The sequence below is a fragment of the Herpailurus yagouaroundi genome, unplaced genomic scaffold, assembly GCF_014898765.1.
Source record: "Herpailurus yagouaroundi ecotype Mexico unplaced genomic scaffold, PumYag 139, whole genome shotgun sequence".
NCBI lineage: Eukaryota > Metazoa > Chordata > Mammalia > Carnivora > Felidae > Herpailurus > Herpailurus yagouaroundi.
This window is the reverse complement of record NW_024412394.1, coordinates 20,279,125-20,301,809: the sequence shown is the minus strand read 5'-3', so window position 1 is coordinate 20,301,809 and position 22,685 is coordinate 20,279,125. Positions and strand designations below refer to the sequence as shown.

The following is a 22,685-nucleotide window of genomic DNA, read 5'->3' as shown; positions in this document are numbered from 1 at the left end:
GGAGCACAAACAGTTCTGTCACTTTGATTCAGTACTGACATACAAAGGCAACACGATTCAATCAGGACTGAAAATAGAAGAAAAATAAAACTCATTTATCAGTTTCACCATCCCCAGGTCCCTCTCTACAGAACCTCCCAGTGGTGTTTTTGAATGATTGATTGATAGTTTTCATCGTTGCACCAAATTAGTAGGTCTTATTTTTATTTTACTTATTAAGGCTCTTCATGTTATTCATACCATTATCCTCAGCATCTAGCCAGGTGACTAGTAAATAATCATGGCACAATAAAATTGATATAAATGTTCAGTTAAGAATCAATGTGGGAGGGGCACCTGGGTGGCTCAGATGATAAAGCACCTGACTTTGGCTCCAGTAATGATCTTGCAGTTGGTGAATTCGAGCCCCACATTGGGCTGTGTGCTGACAGCACAGAGCCTGGAAGCCTGTTTTGGATTCTGTGTATCCCTCTCTTTTTGTCCCTCCCTTGCTTGCTCTGTGTCTCTGTCTCTCTCTCAAAAATAAATAAACATTAAAATGTTTCATAAAAAAACTTAAAAAAAAGAATCCATGTGGGAGGCATTTTTAAGTAATTTAAATAATTACACTTTTTTTCAAAAAGTTAAAATATTCTTGGAAGCCATTCAATACAATAGCCAAAGGATTCTTTTAGCCTTTGTATAATCTTAACTAATTAGGGGTTTTTATCATCAAGTTTAATTCACATACAATTAAAAAAAAACATATATGAATGCTAAGTAAACCCACATAGGAGAAGTCAAATCTGGCAGGACTTAAGATGGAGATCAAAAATATTTTAATGTGATTTGCACCTGCAATTATAATCATGGACACAAATGCAAACATTTAGCAAGAAGAACCAACCGCTATTTATTCTTTCTTTTTCTGAAGACTATGATATCACCAAGCCAAAAGGGCATTTTTCAGTATCTGTTTTCTATAACCTCTAAACAACATTTTATACTATTAACCATTCCTGCCTTCTTGGAACATTCTCTTCCCCAGGTGTGTGTGATAGCTAGCTTGGTCCCCCATCTCATGATTTCTGCCTAGTCTCCTTGACTAGCCCCTCCTTCTCTATTTCACCTTGAAATACTGGAGTTACTCAGGTTTTGATCTGCAACCCTTCTATCCCTTCCACGGTTTCAGCTACCATCTAAATGCTAGTCATTTTCCATGGCTTCTCTATGGGTTCATAAAATCTATGGTTTCACTCCAGAAATACACATCATTGCTTACTTCACTTTTCCATTTCAATGTCTCTGGAAATCTCGAATTCAGTAATCTAAGTTGAATTCTTGATCCTTCTTCTGTTTCCAATAAATGGAGCATCTGTGCAACCTCTTCCTCTTGAAGGTTACTTGGGACTTGTTTTTGACACCTACCTCTCCAATCAACATCCATTTCAACAAATTACCAAGTCTTGCCAATTGTACAAAAAAGATATACCTCACACTCATTGATTCATATTTACAACTACCAACCCAGTCCAAGCTACCATTATTTCTTGATCAGAGCTTCTGACATTAATTTCATAAATGATCTTCCTGTTTCACCTTCAACCCCATAGTTTCATCCTCTAAGCATCACATATAGTGACCTTTTTTAAAAATGCAAATTTTGGAATTTTCCTGTTGAAAGCCCTTGAAAATAACTTCTCTAAAGCTTCGGGTGAGGTTCAAAAGTCTAACCATAACTACAAGGCTCTGCAATCTTTGTTCTATACCTACTTGTGTATGTAAAGACTTGTCTTTCAACTGCATTATCCGTATTTGTGTTTATCCGAAGCCATTCCTAGAAATTCCCAAAAGACATAAGGATGGTGACTAAGAGGAGATAGCAAAGCAAAACATTTGAGGCAACATAATCCTTAAAAGAAAGTGTAATAATTGGCTGTAGAGCAGGAACATTTATCCAGTAGTGATGAACACCGATAGGCACTTAGCACCATGTCCCATATTGGTGTGGAAGAGCTTGAGCGGAAGCGTCAACATAACATAACAAAGGAGCAAGGAGCTGCACATGTCAACCTGTACTTCAATTCAGAATACAGACTGGGGATTGTACCAGAGACCAAGATAGTGAGTGAGGCGAAGAGTGACCTACGACCCTGTCTGTTGGCAACCACAGAGTCTGGATAGATTTCTTTTAGTTCATGGAGAAGGTAAAAGGGAAAAATTACGTGAGAGCAAACACATATTCATGGTATATAAAACATTATCCTATGCTCTTAGAAAAAAGACAATACCTCAGAAAAATTATTAACTAAGAGAGCTCTCTTATGCAATTGAATTTGTATTCTCAGTGGATTGAAAGAAAATTTGGCTTTTATGCACTGATGACACGAGCAGAGTACACATTGAGACATATGGGTAACAAGATAAATAAAGTGTAAGTATTATGAACAAGTTAAAAGGAAAGCAGGTAAGGCAAGGAAACTAGTTTCAATAGCATATTTCACACGTGAGTCTAAGGTTATGGTGAGTCAGAACTGATTCTTCAGGAAAATAAAATAAAGGTATAAAGTGTTCATTTGATAAAACTTCGCACAATGCTCCATGGTATCTTGAAACAAGACACCAGAAGTTCAGCAAACTTTGTTGTTTTCCTCAGCAAGTATTTTATGACAGTTTTCCTGATAATTTATTATGCTTTTTACTTTATATAAATTTGATGGTTGAGGACTCCATTTTTATAAGATTAATATTTAATTCTGTTACTTAAAAAATTTGTTGGTTTTGATTTCACACTTTATGAAATTGGGTAACTTCTACTTTATTATCTTTTTCTTCACACTCAAATGATTCAACTTTGTGTATAATTTTATTTTAAGAATTCCATATAATAACTTTTTGAAAAAAAGCATAAACATATATAGTAAGCTCTATATGTATATTATATAAGTAAATATAAACATAAATATAATCCACTGTTTTTGAGCCAAAATATCAGAATCTTGTTATTAAAATGCTTTTTTAGTTATACATCTTTGAGAATATTTTTAACTGTATAAAGGGTAGGATTATGCTGTTGAGTTCATGTATGTGAAACATTAGAACAGGGCCAATAATTTAAACACTACACAAAAGAGTTAGCAACAACTATAACTATTTTGCCAGCATAATATTATGGTAATCAATTCACCAAACTCAAAGAGTTAATTTTATGGAAAAATATCAATTTAATCAAAGAGTTGAAAGCCAGATTAAGTAAATGAATGTAAGATACACTAGTAAAGACATAAAATAATTATTATCCCCCAAATAGCTTTAGAATCAGATAGTTTTAAGGAAAAGTTTCCTTATATCTATCTCCAGAAATTTGAAAGTTGCTGAAAATTATCCAATTTATTTTATGAGACTATGGTAATGTTACCAAAATCTGAAAAGGTGATAATATTAAACAAACTTTATTTTTGGTTTCTTGATAACTAAAATTGTAAAACTTGAAATAAAATGCTAACAAATCATGCACATTGGTGTGTAAAGCCTATGAGCATTCTAGAATAAATTCTAGAAATATAACTGGTTAACTTCATAAATTCGTTGATAGAATATAACATTACATCTATTGAAAAGCATTCACTTATCTCAACATATATTAACAATTTCTAATACATTTTTAAAACTCATTATGATCAAAAGTATTTTTTTAAAGTAATCTCTAACCCAATGTAGGGCTTAAACTCAAGACCCTGAGATCAAGAATTGTATGCTCTACAAGCTGAGCCAGTCAGGCACCCTTAACCAAAACTTTTAAAACTCAGCATAGAAAGATGCTTCCTGGCTTTAAAAACAAAAACAAAACAAAACAAAACAAACAAACAAAAAAAAAGTGATCTTTATTCAAGAATCAACACATAAAGATTTAACTTCAGAAGTATTTAATTTAAAGGAAATAAAAAATGGCGAGTCCTCTATCCAAGCTAGAGAGTTCTCGAAATCCTGGACAATTTAATACATATGAAATAAGATTTTTTTTGAGTCAGTTTGATGTGCACAATAGAATAATTTCTGTACCTATCAGTGCACCAAAGCTAATTTCCTTTCCAAATTTCACTAATTTTCTCTATTACCTAATATAATCTTTTTTTTCACACAAAAATCAAGGGTTTTTAACTGTTATTCAAAAAATGTAAATCCATGTTCTGCCCAGGTTTCCCCCAAGAAAATCAAGGAATAGTATTTAATCAGATGTCTTTGCTAGAACCCAAGAAACCTCCAATTATATTTCTAACACATAAAAGATATTTTACCTAATTTTCTCTAAAATTTTTTGTGTCTTTAGGAAAGTAAAAGTATTTATAGATACTTTTAGGAAAGTAAAAGTATTTACTTTTAGGAAAGTAAAAGTATTTATAGAAACCAAGTAGTATCACTGAAGCTAACATTTTCAATGAAATTCATCCAAATTTTGGAAAACATCAAATTGCACAATGTAATTCCACATTCCATTCCCCAGAAAAATTCATTCTGAAGTCAATTACCAAGTAGGAATTGGGAGGGGCCTGGGTGGCCCAGTGGGTTAAGCCTCCAGCTCTCAATTTTGGCTGAGGTCATAATCTCACAGTTTGTGAGATCAAGCCCCATGTTGGGATTCTCTTGCTCTCCTTCCGTCTCTGCCCCTTTCCTGCTCACATTCTCTCTCTCTCTCTCTCTCTCTCTCTCAAAAAAAAAAAAAAAATTAAATTAAATAAATAATAAACAAATAAACTTTAAAAAGAAATAGCAATCGTGGCTTTTCTTGAGAAATCTTGAAATAAACTTGTGCAATGTTATAACAATATTATAATGCATAAATTTAACATTTTTGAAAGCATTAGAAAAGGAACATTGAGTCAATTTTTAAAGAATTTTTTAGATGATTTCACTTGTTTATTATGTGCATGATGGTTTTATTTTCCATATAATCAGGTAAATTTCTCAGATGAGAAGTCCATCCTTCATTCACAAGGGAGGAATCTGAATAACATAATTTGAGAGTGTCATTTAAAGATTTTAACCTATTTCAGGGGTGCCTGGGTGGCTCAGTTGGTTAAGCGTCTGACTTCAGCTCAGGTCATGATCTCACAGCTGGTGAGTTTGAGCCCCGCGTCAGGCTAAAGCCTGCTGCTGACAGCTTAGAGCCTGCAGCCTGCTTTGGATTCTGTGTCTTTCTCTCTTTCTGCCCCTCCCCTGCTCCTTCTCTGTCTCTCTCTGTCTGTCAAAAATAAATAAACATTAAGACAATTTTTTAATAAAAATATAAAAATTTTAACCTATTTCAAAATGTTATAGATTTGGGGCAAAGTATAGCAAATTTAAAAAGTCATTACAATATATATATACATTTACAAATATAGCCCAAATGATTCCTACTTTTGATATTATTCACTAATAGTAGTTAACATTTATTAAATGCTTTCAGATACCAAGCGTACAAATACTGTATCCACGTCTCATTTATTCCTCACAAACACCCTTTTATCCTCAGCTTCTAAAAGGCTAAATACAGCTAAACAAATGTCAGTCCTACGATTCAGATGTGCCTGCCTTCAACACACATATTCTTAACACTGTGCTGTGTCCCAGTAGTTTATCAAAGAAGATTAGTATTGAAGTGGCTTGAACTTAGAGTTGGTTCTGCAGCTAACCAGCATGTAATCTCTGGAAAATCTATATCCCTATGTCCTCTTCTTTTACATTAGGTTATTTTGTATATAAAATCCATGGTCTTTTGTAGATCTTAGATGGACAAAATATTTTAAGTTTGGAAATTAGTAAATTCTTTAGTCAGTTTAATCAAATTATTATTTTAACATTTCTTTTATTTTTAACCTTACATACTATTGAAATACTTAAGGGGCGCCTGGGTGGCTCAGTCAGTTTAGCATCTGACTCCTGATATTGGCTCAGGTCATGATCTCATGGTTCATGAGTTAGAGCCTGCACTGGGCTTTGTGCTGATAGCACGGAGCCTGCTTGGGATTCTCTCTTTCCCTCTCTCTATGTTCTTCCCCCACTTGCGCGTGCTCTCTCTCTCTCTCTCTCTCTCTCTGTCTCTCTGTCTCTCTTTCTGTCTCTCTCTCGCTCCCCCTCTCCTTTTCCCTCTCCTTCTCTTTCAAAATAAACTTTTAATAAATAAATAATTCAACCTGGGGAATATAAGTGAAATAGAATAACAGCTTAGTAGCCAAATAGCCTCATCTCTGAAAGTTGCATTTATGAAATATATGAAAATCTCAGGATATATAGAAGAGAAAAAAGGAATGTTATAAAAACAAAATTCTTGAAGAATAGCATTTCCCTAAAGAAAAATAAATACAGTGTTCTTAATAGCCTTTAAAAAGTAAAAACAAGCAAACCTATGCTATAGTCTTTATATATAAAACAAGTTCTAATTTAAGATGCTCTGAGGTTTGTTTTTTTTTTATCTCATTGGAAAAAATAAACAGGAAAAATAACTGGGTAAATATTGAAAAAATGAGATCAGTGAAGCAATGCAAACACCATCTGGTATTAAAATAAACTGGTAGATGTTGAATAATAGAAGGTGAGTATTTTGAACAGCACAACCTATATAAGCAATTTATATAAGAATTTGATAAGCAATAAAAATACATTATAAAGAGTAAAGAAGAAGTGGGTAGTTCATTACATGGCCTTGATATTTTTAGCTCAGAGTTTGGAGGAGAAAAAATTAAATTGTCACCATACATCATTTACCTAAATATCTTTCAGGTATGCTTTTCACTTAATTAATTTAAGAATCATTTTTAAAAATTTTTTTTACATTTATTTATTTTTTGAGAGACATAAAGAGATGGAGCACAAGTTGGGGAGGGGCAGAGAGAGAAGGAGACACAGAATCCAAAGCAGGCTCCAGGCTCTGAGCTGTCAGCACAGAGCCTGACGCGGGGCTCAAACTCACAAACCGTGAGATCATGACCTGAGTTGAAGTCGGACGCCCAACCGACTGAGCCGCCCAGGCGCCCCTAAAAATAAAACTTCAAAGGGGTAGAATAAAAGCTAAAAGTATTGTCCAGGTCAAAACCATTAAATATAAATTTCTAAAAGCCAACAATAAACCTGAGTTTAGTCAATAATGTAAAAGGATCAATGCTTTCAATGCATGAGGAGCTCATACACATTCAGATTTTAAAAAATTAAGACTATTAGAAAAAATGAATAAGGGGCAAGAGTAAAGAGTTCACAGGGAAATGCAAAGGAATAATTTATTTATTCACTTTTATTTTAGGGTCATTTCCCACTTTGCTCCTCACTTGTGCTATCTCCAATGAACCTGCATCCCCCTGGGTGAGGCTCCCTTCCTCTGTGCTCCTCTATACTTTCCTGTTCCATTCATTTCAGAACCAATGCACTTACAGGTGCATAACCAATAACTTATGGTTACAGGAATGTCTCCACCACTAGACTGTAAACACTTGAAGGTCAGCCAAGTGTATGTATGTATCTCCTAGAGCTCAGCTTGGCCATAGAGTGCAAAGAAAGATTACTTTTCCTTTTTAAACCCTGTTTTAAATCCCGTTGAAATCCCATTTCTTTTCTCTGGTGTTGCTGCTCTCAAATCTATCTCATCTCAGAGTAGAATGACTCAGAACTAGGATGCTAAACTGAACTGTTTGTAAATGTGAAAGACTTATCTTAGTCTCTGTACTGGGAACACCATTTCACAGGATATGGGGTGTAGAGATGTCACATAGACACTTTTGGGAAATTTTATTGTAAAGGAAGCAATATTGCTGAAACTGAAAAGACACGTAAATTAACATAGAGATAATGGTGGAATGTGAAACAAACTTAGAGGGTGAAGCAGTCAGAGCCAGGCTGGGCTTCTTGGGATAAGTAAGAAACTTTATGATTTTTTTTCCTAAAGTTTATTTTTATTTATTTTGAGGGTGAGAGAGAGAACAAGCAGGGGAGGGGTAGAAGAGAAGGAGACAGCCAAAATCCCAAGCAGGCTCCGTGCTGTCAGCATAGAGACAGACGCGGACCTCGAATCCATGGACCATGAGATCATGAACTAAGCTGAAATCAAGAGTTGGATGCTTAACCAACTGAGCCGCCCAGGTGCCCCAAGAAAATTTATGGTTAAATAGAATGCCCCTCTCATTTGGCTACATTTTAGTCTTATATTTTTACTGGATTCCTCCTTGTTCTACACTCAACCCATATTAAAGTCCTTCCAATTCCTTAAATATTCTCACTGTGAGATTATGCATTTGCTACCTACTTTTCCTGAAACAAGATCTTCCCTTCACATATACTTTTAGTAACCCCCACTTGCTCTACAGAAGGAGCTACCTCTTCCAGGGAGTCTTCTCTGGCCTCTGAATTGGGAGCTATGAGCCTTCCTATATGATGCACATCCTCACTACTCAATATAAATTCCTATCCTATTTCCATCTCTACACTTAAGACACTGTGTGTTAGCACCTGCTTCTCTCTCCTCTCTCTTTCTCTCTCAATTTACTTGAGGACAGGGCAGTATATAATTGGTATTTGTATTCTTAATGCCATTAACACGGCACCTGACACATATTACAGACTTAAAAAAAGTTTCTTGTTGAAAAATCAAGCAGAAGTCTTTATGTACAGATTAAATATGTGTGGTCAAAGTAAGTGAGGTTAGGAAAAAAAGATACATTTATTTTTATCCTAAGAAAATTTTTAGTAATGGGGCACCTGGATGGCTCAGTCAGTAGACCATGATACTCTTGATATTGGGGTTTTAAGTTCGAGCCTCACATTGGGTGTAGAGATTACTTAAAAAATAAAAACTTAAAAAAAGAGAGAAGTTTTAGTAAAATAAAATATAGCAATTGCTTCAGAAAACCTATGTGGTAAAAATACATCGAATGAATCTTGGCACTGGACTTTCCTTGTAGTATTGGTAGGATATTCTTATTGAAGCCAAAAGGAACCGAAAGTTTTGTTTTGTTTTGTTTTGTTTTAACATTCTGTCTCTGACTTCTGGTAGAATAGAATAATAATTCTCATCTCATAAAGATTTTTAAGTATGAGGGTTATGCAATAGTACTACTTTAGTGATTATGGGTAAAGTTGGTACCAAATACATGTATTAATTTCTTCAATATGAAGCAGTGATTCTCAAAATTTTTCAATGAATATTTTCTAAAAACAGAACACAAAATCACAGAGGGTCTGGCAGATGTGGATGACATCAGCTCTCCACAAACTCAGAATTTGTGCCTTTGGTTTTTTCTTCTCTTTAAGATTTATGAAAATTTGGAATTCTATTCCAAAATATAACTCTATTTATTCTGATATTAAAATGTTCCTGTCAATTTTTTTACAGTCTTCAGCCACTTTTGCAGTCAGGGGGAGCCATGTGTGAGTTCTAGCCAAAGAAGCATGAATGAAGTGATAAGTGTCAATACTAAGCCAAGGCTTTAAGTAAATATAAGAAGCCCTCCTCATGTTCTTCGTTTTCCATCAGCTGAATAAGATCACATGTGACCCTAAGAGATGGCAGAGTGACAACGTGTAGAGAGCTTGGGCCCCGAGACCATGTGGAAGAGAGCTACACAGAAACTGGGATCACCCATCTTGAACTATTATGTGAACAAGAAATTTTAAGCATCTATTTGTTGCAACGACTACTGTTATTCAAACCAGTAGCCCCCCCCCACCAAAAAAAAAAAAAAAAAAGAAGAAGAAGAAGAAGAACTAAGCATTTGGCAGTTCAAAGATATCCTAACCCCCAAATGAAATATTTTTTTTGTCTATACTAATTATCACATATTTATTTGGATTTTTGAAATAAGTGCTGTTGAAATGTTCTTTCAACTGTCTTAGACTTTGCCATGCATTAAAAACCTCTAATTAAAACATCTGCTCAGAATTTCTCAATGTGCCATAGGTTAAAGCAAGAAAATTCAGGCTTAATATTTAGTTTTTATTCAGAAAGGAAGAGGCAAAAAAAAGGAAGGATGAATGGGGAAAAACGAGTGGTGCCCCCCCTAAAGCTATGTCAAATAATTTGTAATGGCACTAAATAATGCTCATGGAATCCTTATTATTTATGATATGCATAGAATATATGGAAAAAAGCTCACAGAATCTTGTTATTTATGATATGTATAGAAAATATGGAAAAATATACTAGAAACCTCACTCTGAAACATTTTTATACTTTCCTATATGGCAAGTATCGTTGACTGGATGGAGGGATCAGTGGATGGACAGATATATATAAATCAAAGGCTTATTACTACAAAGTAGACAATCATTATTAACATAATTAGTCACTAACATAAAAATTATGACTTTTAATTACCCTTTAACACTGTATTCATAATCTGTAAAATATTATTGCCTTACTATTACATGGTAACATTTTTTCTCATAAATAATGATTTAAAAATCTAAAAGAATAAATTAGAGAATCATAAAAATCACTGAAATTAAAATCATCATGACCTCTCCTCCCGATTTTTCTATTTTCTCCAAGTCCATCAACCCTCCCTTTTCATCAGTGTTAAGTCTTCTGCCGTTTGACCCATACTTAGGTCAATACTCATACCTAAATCCCTTGTTTTTTTCTGACTCTTCATTATACTCATCTGGAAAACTGCCCATACTGAATGAATTCAACTACCTGTTTCTCCCTGCAAACACTTAGCTGACTACAACTGCAGAAAACATACACGAGAGGGTTGAAGGGTACCTTTATCAATGTGTAGTGATTTCTTCAGGTTCCTCTGGGCAACTGCTTCTCCTAAACATTTAGTAGACCATTGCCATATATCACCATTCTATACCTCAAATGTCTGATAATGTGACCCTCCTACCACCTCTTCCCTCTACAGATAACCTTACCTTCTACATCCTGGAGATAAATAAAAAATTTAGAAAGGATAATTTTATAGGAATTTTGCTCAATTTACCACTATCTTAAATGTTAAAACAGTTTCATCTCACTTCAGATTCTCTGCCTTCTTTCCTCATATAAGAGGGTTGCCACCCAGTCTCTTTCTAAGACCAATCTCTTCACTTACTCTGGATTCGAATTCTTACAGCTTTATAGCTTTCTTGGATATATTTAAACAAACAAACAAAAGGATTAAAAAATGTGCTGGCCTCTCCTTTTCTTTCTTTGCAGATGCATCATTTTCTAGCCAGTCATTAAATATTGGATTTTCCCATGGTGTAATCTTAATCAATCTTTGCTTTTTTTCTTATTCTGTTTAGTCCCATCCGTCTTTAAACCTTATCTTTCCTATGACATTGAGATCAGTTTATCTGCTTCTCTGATGCCTGTCTGCATATTTATATCTTAAAGACACCTCAAAATCATCAGGCCCAATAGTGAGCTCCTTCCTCATCTCACTCTCCATGTTCTATTACAAAACTATCACACCTGCCATCTTTTCTCCCTAAATCCCTCTTTTTTTTTCTTAATTTCTTAATGTTTGTTTATTTTTCAGAAAGAGAGAGAGACAGAGTGTGAGCAGGAGAGGGGCAGAGAGAGAGGGTGACACAGAATTCAAAGCAGATTCCAGGCTCTGAGCTGTCAGCACAGAGCCCCCAATGCAGGGCTCAAACTCTCGGACCACGATTCGGACCATGACTCTCGGGTCATGAGATTATGACCTGAGCCGAGGTCAGACACTTAACCAACTGAGCCACCCAGACGTCCCTTTCTTTAAGTATTTCTTGATCCATTCATGTCTCTCCAACTCCTCCACCATGTTATCAAGTCCAGACTGAAATCTTTAAAAAAAATACAAAGAAAGATACCACCTTACTATTTAAAACACTTCAGTGACTTCCCACTGCTCAAGATCCTTAACCAAATTCTTAACATACTTGACTACATTCTGTAAAGTGGGCTACAAATCCCTGCCTTCTGCGAATCAGCAAACATGATGCTCTTTGTATTTATATTACATTTTGTATCTTTCTGAATGTAGAGCCTTTTTACAAGTTGCCCCTTAGCCTGGATCTATTCAGCCCATACATCTCAGTTCATACATTTCTGCCTCAGGGACATTTCTCAGATCTTCAAGTCTATTTCAAGCATTGTAAGTTCTCTTACCACTCTCTACCCTGTCTTTGTAAAATCTATCATATGGGTTTTTCTTTAATATCTGGTTGTAGTGTGAAGGCAAGGAGTGTTTGTTTTTTAGTTTTTCTCACCATGTGTCCTATTCAGCACAGAATCAGGAACAACATGGATTCTCTTTTAATATTTATTGACTATATAGAAACAAGAAATTTAGAAAGCATTCTATTTGTACCCAGTTTAGGTCATATAATGAATTTGCATTAAAGTTTACAGACAGCTCTGACTTGATTTTTTTTGATGATTCACTCAAACCAGATGTCTTCACAGTTATGTATGGGAGATATGCCCAATTTCTATCATTTTGCCTAATTTCTTACATGTTCAATTTAATTTAAAAAAATTTGAAGTTATCATTGACAATCTACTCGCAAACCACCTTTGTTATTCTTCAATCTATTCTTCTTGGACTGTTGCTATGTTTGCTTTTCTTCCAGCTACCATTTCGCACTAGTTTGTTTCCTTTCTCTCTGGGTTACTATATAATATTTGTAAGTAAAAAAGTTGATATGACTTTTTAATTTAAGCATAATTAACAGACTTACATTAGTTTCTGATGTACAATATGATTCAACATTTCTATACATTACTCAATGCTCATACACTAAGTGTATTCTCAATCCCCTTTATCTATATCACCCATCCCACACCAAGCTCTCCTCTGGTAACCACCAGTTTGTTCCCTGTATTTCAGAGTTTGGTTCTTGTTTGTCTCTGTTTCCTTTTTTTCTTTCTTAAATTCCACATAGTAGTGAAACCATATGGTATTTCTCTTTCTCTGTCTGACTTACTTCACTTAGTGTTTTACCCCCAAGATCCATCCAAGTTGTTACAAATGAGAAGACCTCAAAAAACAAAAACAAACACAAAAATCAATGACCCCAAATACACACACACACACACACACACACACACACACACACACACACACGTTTAGAACCAAAACACTTTTTTTTTTTTTTTGCCTAATAGCTAAATGTCAATTAGTAGACTATAAGTTTAATGAGGTTCAGGATCTGTGTCTACTGATATATCACTAGCACATAAAACAATTCTTAGAACATTCAGATAATCAATAAATATTTGTTGAATAAATGAACTTTCATCTAAGACATTATTGAACAATGGCAAAATACATCCTAGAATTATTTTATCCTTCTCTTTTGGTGACATATGGACTACTGTATCTTCATTAAAATTCTTTCCCATAGCAGGATGACAATATGAGGAAAAGTCAATGTTTATCCCAATAATTTCTTTTAATTTTCTAAAATTTATAACTCCTGGATATTTTTAAAATTTTAGTTCTAGTAGTGATTCTTGAGATCATATGTAAATGTGTTAACTACACTACTTTATCAACTTCTGACTGAGGGATTAAAGAAAGCTCAGGACCTTTGATAGACAGAGACATAAGATACTGTAATGATATGTAGATGTGGAATAAGATCATAATATAAAAAACATTGGCCACGATAAAAAAATCTCAAATACTACACACACACACACACACACCACATTTTAATACCTCTAAAGTTGAAATACATCTAACAATCAGTGGGTTTCTTAGTTTAAGTGGTAATATTTTCTTGTTTGTATTGGTGTATAAATAATTCCATATCTCAAAACACATGGCATTTTTTGTTCAATTAAATCCTTTTACAACATAGTATCCATAATGGGGGTGAACAAATGTTTCGGAAAGGGAAGAGAGAGGAGTTAAATAAGATTATAAGGAGCAAAGGAAGGCATTACAAGTGTTTTTCTACCTACCACAATTCTGTGTTTATATGTATGGAAATACATAGCTTTTATTACCTTATGCTAGAGTCAATCATGAATATGTCTACTTCATTCCTTAAACTCCTTAAGAGCAGGACTATGTGTTAATCCTCCTTGTATTCCCTAGAGCTGGGCACTTGATAGAAGTTTAAATTCATTTGTTCAAGTAAGTTAAATCTAATAGCTTTGTCTTCTACAGAAAGGGCAGCAAATAGAATTTGTTGTGATAAATTTGTAAGGTACTTCATAGGAGAATATTAAGCTCTCTGATAAGGAACATTAACTTACTTGGGCTATTTGATTACTCTCTAATTCACTGATGCATTAATTTTCTGAATGCAGTAATTACCGTAGGAATTACTAATGGAGAAATGAATTAAAATCTACTGCTCCAGGGCACCTAACAATGCCCAGGTGACCTGAAATATTTCCGAAAAATAAACATATTCTCCAAAAGCAATTTGCCTACCGGCAGAATAAGCCTTGCTAATTGCCACACATGTGAGGGAAATTTACAAAGGTCTCCATTTCCTAGGAGTTTATAAAAGTGAACACATTACTGCAACTGACATACTGAACATGGAAGATACACAAACAGTGTCTGTGTAATTAAATATAAACACATTTATATCTTGTTCAACCCCAGCATGAATGAATTTAAGAGTAGAGTGAAGAAAACATGACCAGCATGGCTAAGTAGGGAGTACAGATGATAAGTCATCAGTTCCAATAAATCAACAAAGCCTCTGCATCAATGTTGGCATTTTCAGAGCTCTCTAAATGAGAATAAACACCATTTCAATCACCAAATATGTGCTAGGAAAATTTTTCCAAATCAAGAACATTACTAGAAAAGACAAAAATTAATAATGAAAATACATAGGAAAGGGAGGTTTTGAAGGAATATGACTTTCAAACTAAAGGCAAACAGAACTCAAGCAAAGCTGAATTTCTAGTTATAGTGGAAGTGCAAAGGCATTTGTATGTCATTTGCCTTCCTGAAAACTCATACATCAATTAGGAATGAAAAAACAAAGTAGACAAAATACTTTTAAATATCAGTACCTACTTTCTATCTTTAGTGAGCCAAACAGCTATAATCCCAAATAGCAGTTTTGAGTAATAATGAAAAATACATTTTGTTCTGTACCCAAACTAGAGTGGATACTGAGTAACAACCCTTGCCACTACTCTCCCGTTCATCTCCAGACCTTTACAAGTACATTTTCCCCTTAAAAGTATGCCAGGCAGTCCAGAAATACCTCTCAAGATCTTTATAACGAGGGCCATGAGCAGGCCATGGTGATCACACTTCAGTCCCTTCCCACTAGACCCATGGAAAGTCAGCTCAACAAGAAATCACACCGGAAGCGCAATGGGCTGCTGAAGTCCTGGGCAAACCACCAGAGACAATGGTTGAAAGATGGAGCCAGATGAAGCAAAAATAAAGGCAAAGAGTAGCATATGGCAGCAAAGATATTTGCAAGGGATTTATTCTGAGTCCCACCAAACTCTCTGGGCTGTGGACTAAGGACAGAGTTGATCTGATGAGCATGGGCCCAAGAATTACAAACTTCAGGTTAAAGCAGAGGAGTGCCTCAGCTCGTTCCTGCAACTTCCCCTCACTCTATTTCTCAACAAAGACCTGCTTCATTTAAAGATGAGGCCTGAACAAGAACTAGCATTGAACATATGGTAAAAATATTCATTCTTCGGATAGGAAAAGCATTAAATGCATGATGGGTCAGCAGTGGATTAGGTGGTTTGACAACACTGATGAATAATATAGGCACCTCCTCTCACAGAGTTTCATGAAAGGGGAGACAGAGATCACAATGAACATCAAAAGCTAGTTAAGTTAAATAGTAGGCGAGAAAGTGATCATTGTTATTAAAAAAATAAATACATTAGGGAAAGGGTATCAGAAGTGCTAGAGGAGAGGGCAGGTAGCAGCAATGAATAGGACAGTCAGGAAGCCACACTGAGAAGATGAGATCTAAGCAAAGAGTAGATGGTGACATGGAAACGATAGAAAGCATTTTAGGCAGAGGGAGAGAGATGGGGTATGGATTCCTGAAACATTAGAGGATACCAGATCAGGAAGAACAAGATACAGATTAACAGAAATTGAGACCAGAAAGTTGAGGGGGGTGTTGGCAGGCAGATGGGGGAGTCCTCAGATCAGGTAGACCTTTGTAAAGACCTTGGCTTTTACTCTGTGGGAAATGAGAAAATTACAGAGTTTTGAGAAATGGAGTGACAAGATCTAATGTTCTAAAAGGAACATTTCTCTGTTGAGAATAGACTATTGAGGGCAAAGGTAAGTGCAGGAAGACCCATGTATAAGATAATGAGTAATGGTGGTTCAGGCAAGGGTGGGGGTAGTTCAGACAATGAAAATTGGTTGGATTCTAGATGTACGTTGGAAGAGCCAACAGAGTTTCTGAAATTTGAAGTGAGTTGCAAGGAAAGGAATAAAAGATAATTCAAGGGTTCCAAAGTTTCCAGCCAGAGCATATGGAAAGATGTCATTGTCATCAGTAGATGACAGATGACGATAGATGATAGATACTGTTCAGAAAATAGAAAGGGGAAGATTGGGAGTTCAGTATTGGAAGGGCTGAATTTGAATCATTTATTAGGAATCTAGGTGGGGGTGTCAAGTAGACCATGGAATGTATGAATCTGGAGTTCAGGAAAGAGATCTGGACTGGAGAGAAAAAAAGGGAAAATTGCTTCTGCATATCGTTGAATAGTGGAGAGGGTCTGGGGTCTACAATACAGCAAGAGGGATTGAGGTAGGAGCATTATCTATGTAAGAAGTGGGAAGAAAGAGTGGAAGGAAAGCTATGCGGGTGTGTGGTATCTGTGATACTGGGGGTTGTTCTCTGATTGCTTTAATCTTTTTGGTGAAATAGAATTCAGGGTTATGGGCTAAGAACACAAGGATGTAGGAATTGGGAATTCAAGAAAAAAGGAAAAGTTTTGAGATAATCAACTGAAGGGAGGGGCAATAAACAGAACAGGAATCCAGAATATGATTGTCTGGTAGTATTAAATAACAAAATACCTGATACAAATTAAATTCAAGGACAGAAAAGCCATCATAAAAAATATGTGCTTCTCATTGATTCTATTAACATAAAACAAAGTTTAAACAACCATTAATAGTATGATTTCAGAGCAGAATGCATATTCTATAATCCTGCAATATGTAAAAATAATACTACTACTAATAAATATAAGATGTATGAGAGCAAGAGAGATGGGGAGAAGTATAAGAATGATAAATTTCCTGGGTGCCTGGGTGGCTTAGTCGGTTAGACGTCCAACTTTTGATTTTGGCTCACATCACGATCTCACGGTTCGTGAGATTGAACCCTATGGCAGGCTCTGTACTAAACATGGAGCCTGCTTAGGATTCTCTCCTTCTCTCCCCGCCGCTGGGCCCTAAGCTCGCTCGCTCTCTCTCTCTCTCTCTCTCTCAAAATAAAATGAAGAATTTCCTCATTTTGTTAATAACAGATATAATCCTAAATTGAAATGTGTAATTAAAAATGAATTATTGCTCCAATCTGTAATTCTCTTAACATATATTTTTTCTTAAGTGTAAATGGTTCTTTTAGGAACTAGCATTTCTTGTGTTGAAGTACCAAAAAGTCTCATTTCATTAAATTCAAGTAAAATTAACCTGAATATTAGTATTTTTAATTTTTTAATGTTTATTTATTTTTGAGACAGAGAAAGAGCATGAGCAGGGAAGAGGTAGAGAGACACAGACTCATGAGCTGTGAGATCATGACCTGAGCCAAGTCTGATGCCCAACCAACTGATCCACCCAGGCACCCAGGCCCCTGAATATTAGTATTTTTAAGTGTCATTATCCTATATTGTCTATTTTTGTTTGTCTCTCTTTTCATCAACAGAGAGAGAAACAGAGAATTACTTGACATGCTCCTCACCAAACGTTAATAGTGAGATTAATCTAATTTGGAAGGATTTTTTTTTTACTATCTTCTTTTTAGGTAATACATTTTTTATCATATATATACTGTATAATAATTTAATGAGCATGTATGCATTTTTTAAAAATTTTATTTTAGACAGCCAACTAAAACACCCAGAAGCCCCTGTATTTTACCTTTTTTTTAATGTTTATCTTTGAGAGAGAGAGCACAATTGGGGGAGGTGCAGAGAGAGGGGGACAGAGGATCCAGAGTGGGCTCCATGCTGACAGCAGAGTCCAATGCGGGGCTCAAATTTACCAACCGTGAGATCATGACCTGAGCCAAAGTCCGATGCTCAACCAACTGAGCCACCCAGTTGCCCCTATTTTTTAAGTGATACTTTTGAAAAAAATTAAGGCAAACACCTCGTTCCATATAACCTAAAATGTAGGGTAATCAGAAACTATCTTACCCTCGAAAGAGGAGCAGTGTTGAGTGACCAAAACTATACAGAATAATCTATTAAAATGGAAAAGCAAAACAGCCAGGATTTAAAGGGATACTGAGAAATGCATTCATATATGTTGCTAATGAATACTCTAGCAATGTTTCATTTGTCATAAAATTTAAAGAACTTCCCTATCTCATTTTCTTCTGATAGACATTTAATTATCTAGCCACCTTTCTCCCTCTGTGTGTGTGTGTACACATATACATATACATATACACACACCTAGGAGAAACATAAAAATATTCCAAACTCTCAAGAAAAGTTACCTCTGGATGGTGAAATTATCGTTACATTTCCCCCCAACTGTAGTTTCTCAATATCCTATATTAACATGAAATGCCATATATTTCAATTCTAATATACACATATTTTCACATCCCGGAAATCAAGACAAGTCATAAAATTAGTAGTAGCTTAGATTCAAAGAAATATGGTAATTTTGTAATTGAAATATGAGAGTATTTAAAATGAAGGAGAGATGACAAAGAGACATCACAGAAGATAACTTGTCTACAGTCCTTAGAGTTGACTCGGAATATTTGAAAGATCAGTAAGAAGGAGGTGGTGATTTGGTTGTAGCTCAGGTTGTTTTTGTGCAAGCTTAAACAAATTTAGAGAGGAAGAACATGTTCAACAGGAATAAAGTCATTTACTATGATGGCAAAATGAGAGAAGTGAAGGTTTGGATGGAAATGAAAGAAAAAGACACAAAAACCTTTCCTGTAGTATTTCATTTGAATTGGAGTGAGACATTATGAGAAAGAGCTTAAAGATGGGGCAGAGTCAGAATGAGTTGGAGAAGACACTGGGGAAAGTGGCCTCAGATGACCACACTCTCCTTTTGACTAGGGTCCATTTGTGAAATTACTTACTCTTGAAACGCAACCAAATTTTGAAGTTATTTCTTGCCCTGGTGGAGATTAATATATTTTACTCTCAAACTGGTGAGTGTAAATACTACAATTCTCACATAAATATAAAAAATAATTTTGGGGGTGCCTGGGTGGCTCAGTGGGTCAAGCATTCAACTCTTGATTGGGTCATGATCTCACAGTTTGCAAGTTTGAGCCCCATGTGGGGGTTCTGCACTGATAGTGCAGAGCCTGATGGAGATTCTCTGTCTCCCTTTCTCTCTGCCCCTCCTCCACGCTCTCTTTCCTTCTCTCTCTCTCAATCTCTCTCTCTCTCAAAATAAGTAAATAAACTTAAAAAATAATTTTGTACTGAATTAAAGGTGATCCTATTCTTTCTGTTTAATCGTTACCATTTGTAATTCCATCTAAAACCATCTCCCCAAATTCTAATATACTTTGGATTTGTACCCTTCCTTTGCTTATGCCATATACAGAATTCGTTCCAATAATATATTTTCCTTGCCCTTAAAACAGATTTTTAGAACACGCTCACAAGTGAGAGACAGGAAATGGTCATCTTTACCACCTGAGTGACCCCTTAATTGGACTTTAAAATAACAAGTAAATAGTGCCAAGGTTTGGATAATTTTTAATTTGTATGGAAACCCCTCATACCAAGGTGAATTCTGGTACCTGTATGCACTACATACACTTAGTTTCATTTTCCAAAAGCATTAAATGAAGATTTTTAAGGAATTGTCTTACCCAGTGAGTTTGACGGCATGTGTCTGAAGCTTTCGATATTTTCCTGATTCTTCATTTGCTTTTTTGGTAATATGTCTATATATCCCTGTCTTATAATGGAAGAAATCCTCATGGACTTGCATTATGGCTAAAATAAAACCCAACAAAATAAATGCAACAGTTTGACACAATTCTCTTTAAAAACCTCTGAAATTCTCACAGAACAATCAGTGGTTCAATTGCCATGAGAGTCTAAAGAAGAAACTTTGCAATTCAGCCTAATTTTCTTTCGTACTTAGTTTAATTGCTGCAGTATTTTTTTTTTTTTTTTGGTTCTCTTATAAAAACAGCTTTTAGCTATTTAGAATATTACTTAAGTACACATTCTACTTTTAAACCACCATCTATTCCTAATTGACAGAAGCGCTATTACCAGGAAACGAGACCCTTGCAGGCAAGCCCCCGTACACTTGGCTAGTGATTGCTGTTTCTCCATGAACTTGGGGCTTCACCAGGAGCCTCTTAAAACTCCAATTAAGCTGGCAGTGAAGGGTGAACCCAGCAAACAGGGCTTAAAGTAATTGTCCTTAATCCCTGCAAGTAAATACAAACCTTTCCTTGGTGAGTTTGAATAAAAAGCAAACCCTTGGCAAAAGAATGCTCTGACAAGATTTCATCCTCCCGGCTCTGAAGAGCTAAGCCACTGTTGTATTTTTTTAGAAAGTAAGAGCTTATACTTGATAAAGCTGTCCTTCATTCCCTCGCCTAGATTACTTCTTTTCTGTATCATGCGCTGCTTTGTTGAATGGCTAGGATAATTTAGGGTGAAGGCGTTAAAGTTTTAGAAGACATGCACTGAAAATATTTTTAGTTGGGACTAGATAAGTATATGTTGATAAGTGCACAATGCTTGTCTATATTAGTTTGACATGCTTTTTAAATAAAATAAAAACTAAGGTCACAGGCATTTGATAGATCCTAAAATGAAGCTTTAACTCCAAAGTCAAATATAACTTTTTAATGTTCCACCTTTTATTTCTTTTTTTAATGTTTCATACCTTTCCTGATGCTGTTTAAATATTCTCAAAAGCGGTTAACTCTTTTTTATCTGCTTTAAAATACTTTCCCATAGGATTTTAAGAATTTATGTAACTGTACTTAATGCAGATCTTCTTTAGTCCTCTTTTCAGCACCTAAAATTACTTGCAATTCTATAGATTTTAGAGGGCTGCACACAGTATTATTTATTCAGCATTCTATTGCGTTTTACATTCTTTTGTAGTGAGAGAGGAGAAAATGAGGCAACATGTTGCACGTACAGCAAGATGAGTCAACCAGCATTTATCTAAATGTGAAGCTACTGCCAGGGGTTTTTCCCTTCTAGAGAACCAGTGACCCCTTCAGCTCTTCTCAACTCTGCCTAAGCACCATGAATAAAATACACACTTCACTGCTAAAAAAAAAAGAGTGCCAAGCGAAGTAGCATGGGTGAGAGATCATCATGATCAACTTGAGGGTGGCTCCTTCCTTCAGACGTGATGAACCCATAAAGATATGACTGTATGTTACTGTAGTGCAATTCCACTTTGGGAAAACTGCAGCCAACTTTAGCACACAGAATTATAACAAGGTATGAGGGCAGGAAGGAGTCCACATTGACTCATCTCTATCTCCCGCTCCTGACTCAGGCTGGCAGGAGGAAGGGTCTTGACAAACATTTGTTGAATGGCTGTGGAATAATGTGGATTTCAACTTTACTGTTTTCAGATTTTTATTCTTGATTCTTACTTTTGATCATTTTTGATTCATATGTGAAATTCATGAACATTGACGTACTTGAGCCTTAAAAAACAAACCTAAGGTGTTCTCAGTTTTAAAGAATTATGCTCCAAATTTCTTCTGACTGATTAAAAGAGAGAGAAACTGGAAAGATTACTGCAGTGATCTGAAGATAAAGAGAGCTTAAATAACTTGCCCCAAATCATTTAAGGAGCAAAGGTCAAAGGTGGAATTTTGTATGCAGCCTTGAGTTCTAATGCCTGTGCTCCTTTTAAATTTGTCACAAGAACTCACCTTAATGAAGCATGCATGTAAATCATACATGAATCTCCCACTCTTATAACAGTCAATAAAATTTACATAATTACAAGGAAAAACAATTCTCTTCATTTGTTTCATGTTTTGTGTAAGGTCTCAGGATTTTTCGACTTAAATTCAGGACATGTTTAGTGGAAGCTCTGGCTTCCCAATAAATGTTAAGTGGTGATAACGATCAGTAATAATTCTTCCAAAATAACTTTGAAACCCATTGTTCCTGCTAGATGTTGAACCAATACTAATTAGGTCAGCATTCAGGAAAACAAAAGCAGGTGCTGGCCAATAATTCCTTAAGTATATATCAAATGTTTTAATTTAACTTTGGTTAATTTAAATTTATTTGATTCATTCCACTGCACTGATAATACATTTTGGGCCCTTCATGTGTTCACAACCTGAAATTCCATTTTAGGCCTCGCTAGGTTTGTCCTTCCATGTTTTTCCAGGCAATGTTTAGCACAGGGAATATGCTCTATAAACTTATCTTCATCCATTGCAGTGATGCAAAATGAAATAGATAAGCAGAGGAACTATGTCTCAGAGATGATATCTTAAAAATCAAACTCAATATAAAGTCAGGGTATTATTTTCTTATTTACTGTTAATTTACTATCCCTAACACATTTACAAAATTGATCAAA

General features: G+C 35.3%; 1 protein-coding gene across 1 annotated transcript in view; it reads right to left on the bottom strand.

The window, feature by feature from the left end:
- TINAG (tubulointerstitial nephritis antigen) overlaps nt 1–22,685 on the bottom strand; it is an 83,732-nt gene that overhangs the window by 21,699 nt on the left and 39,348 nt on the right. The window contains exon 9 of the mRNA XM_040473786.1: nt 19,969–20,095. Within this exon, the coding sequence (XP_040329720.1) occupies nt 19,969–20,095 (127 nt within the window). The remainder of the gene's footprint in view (nt 1–19,968; nt 20,096–22,685) is intronic.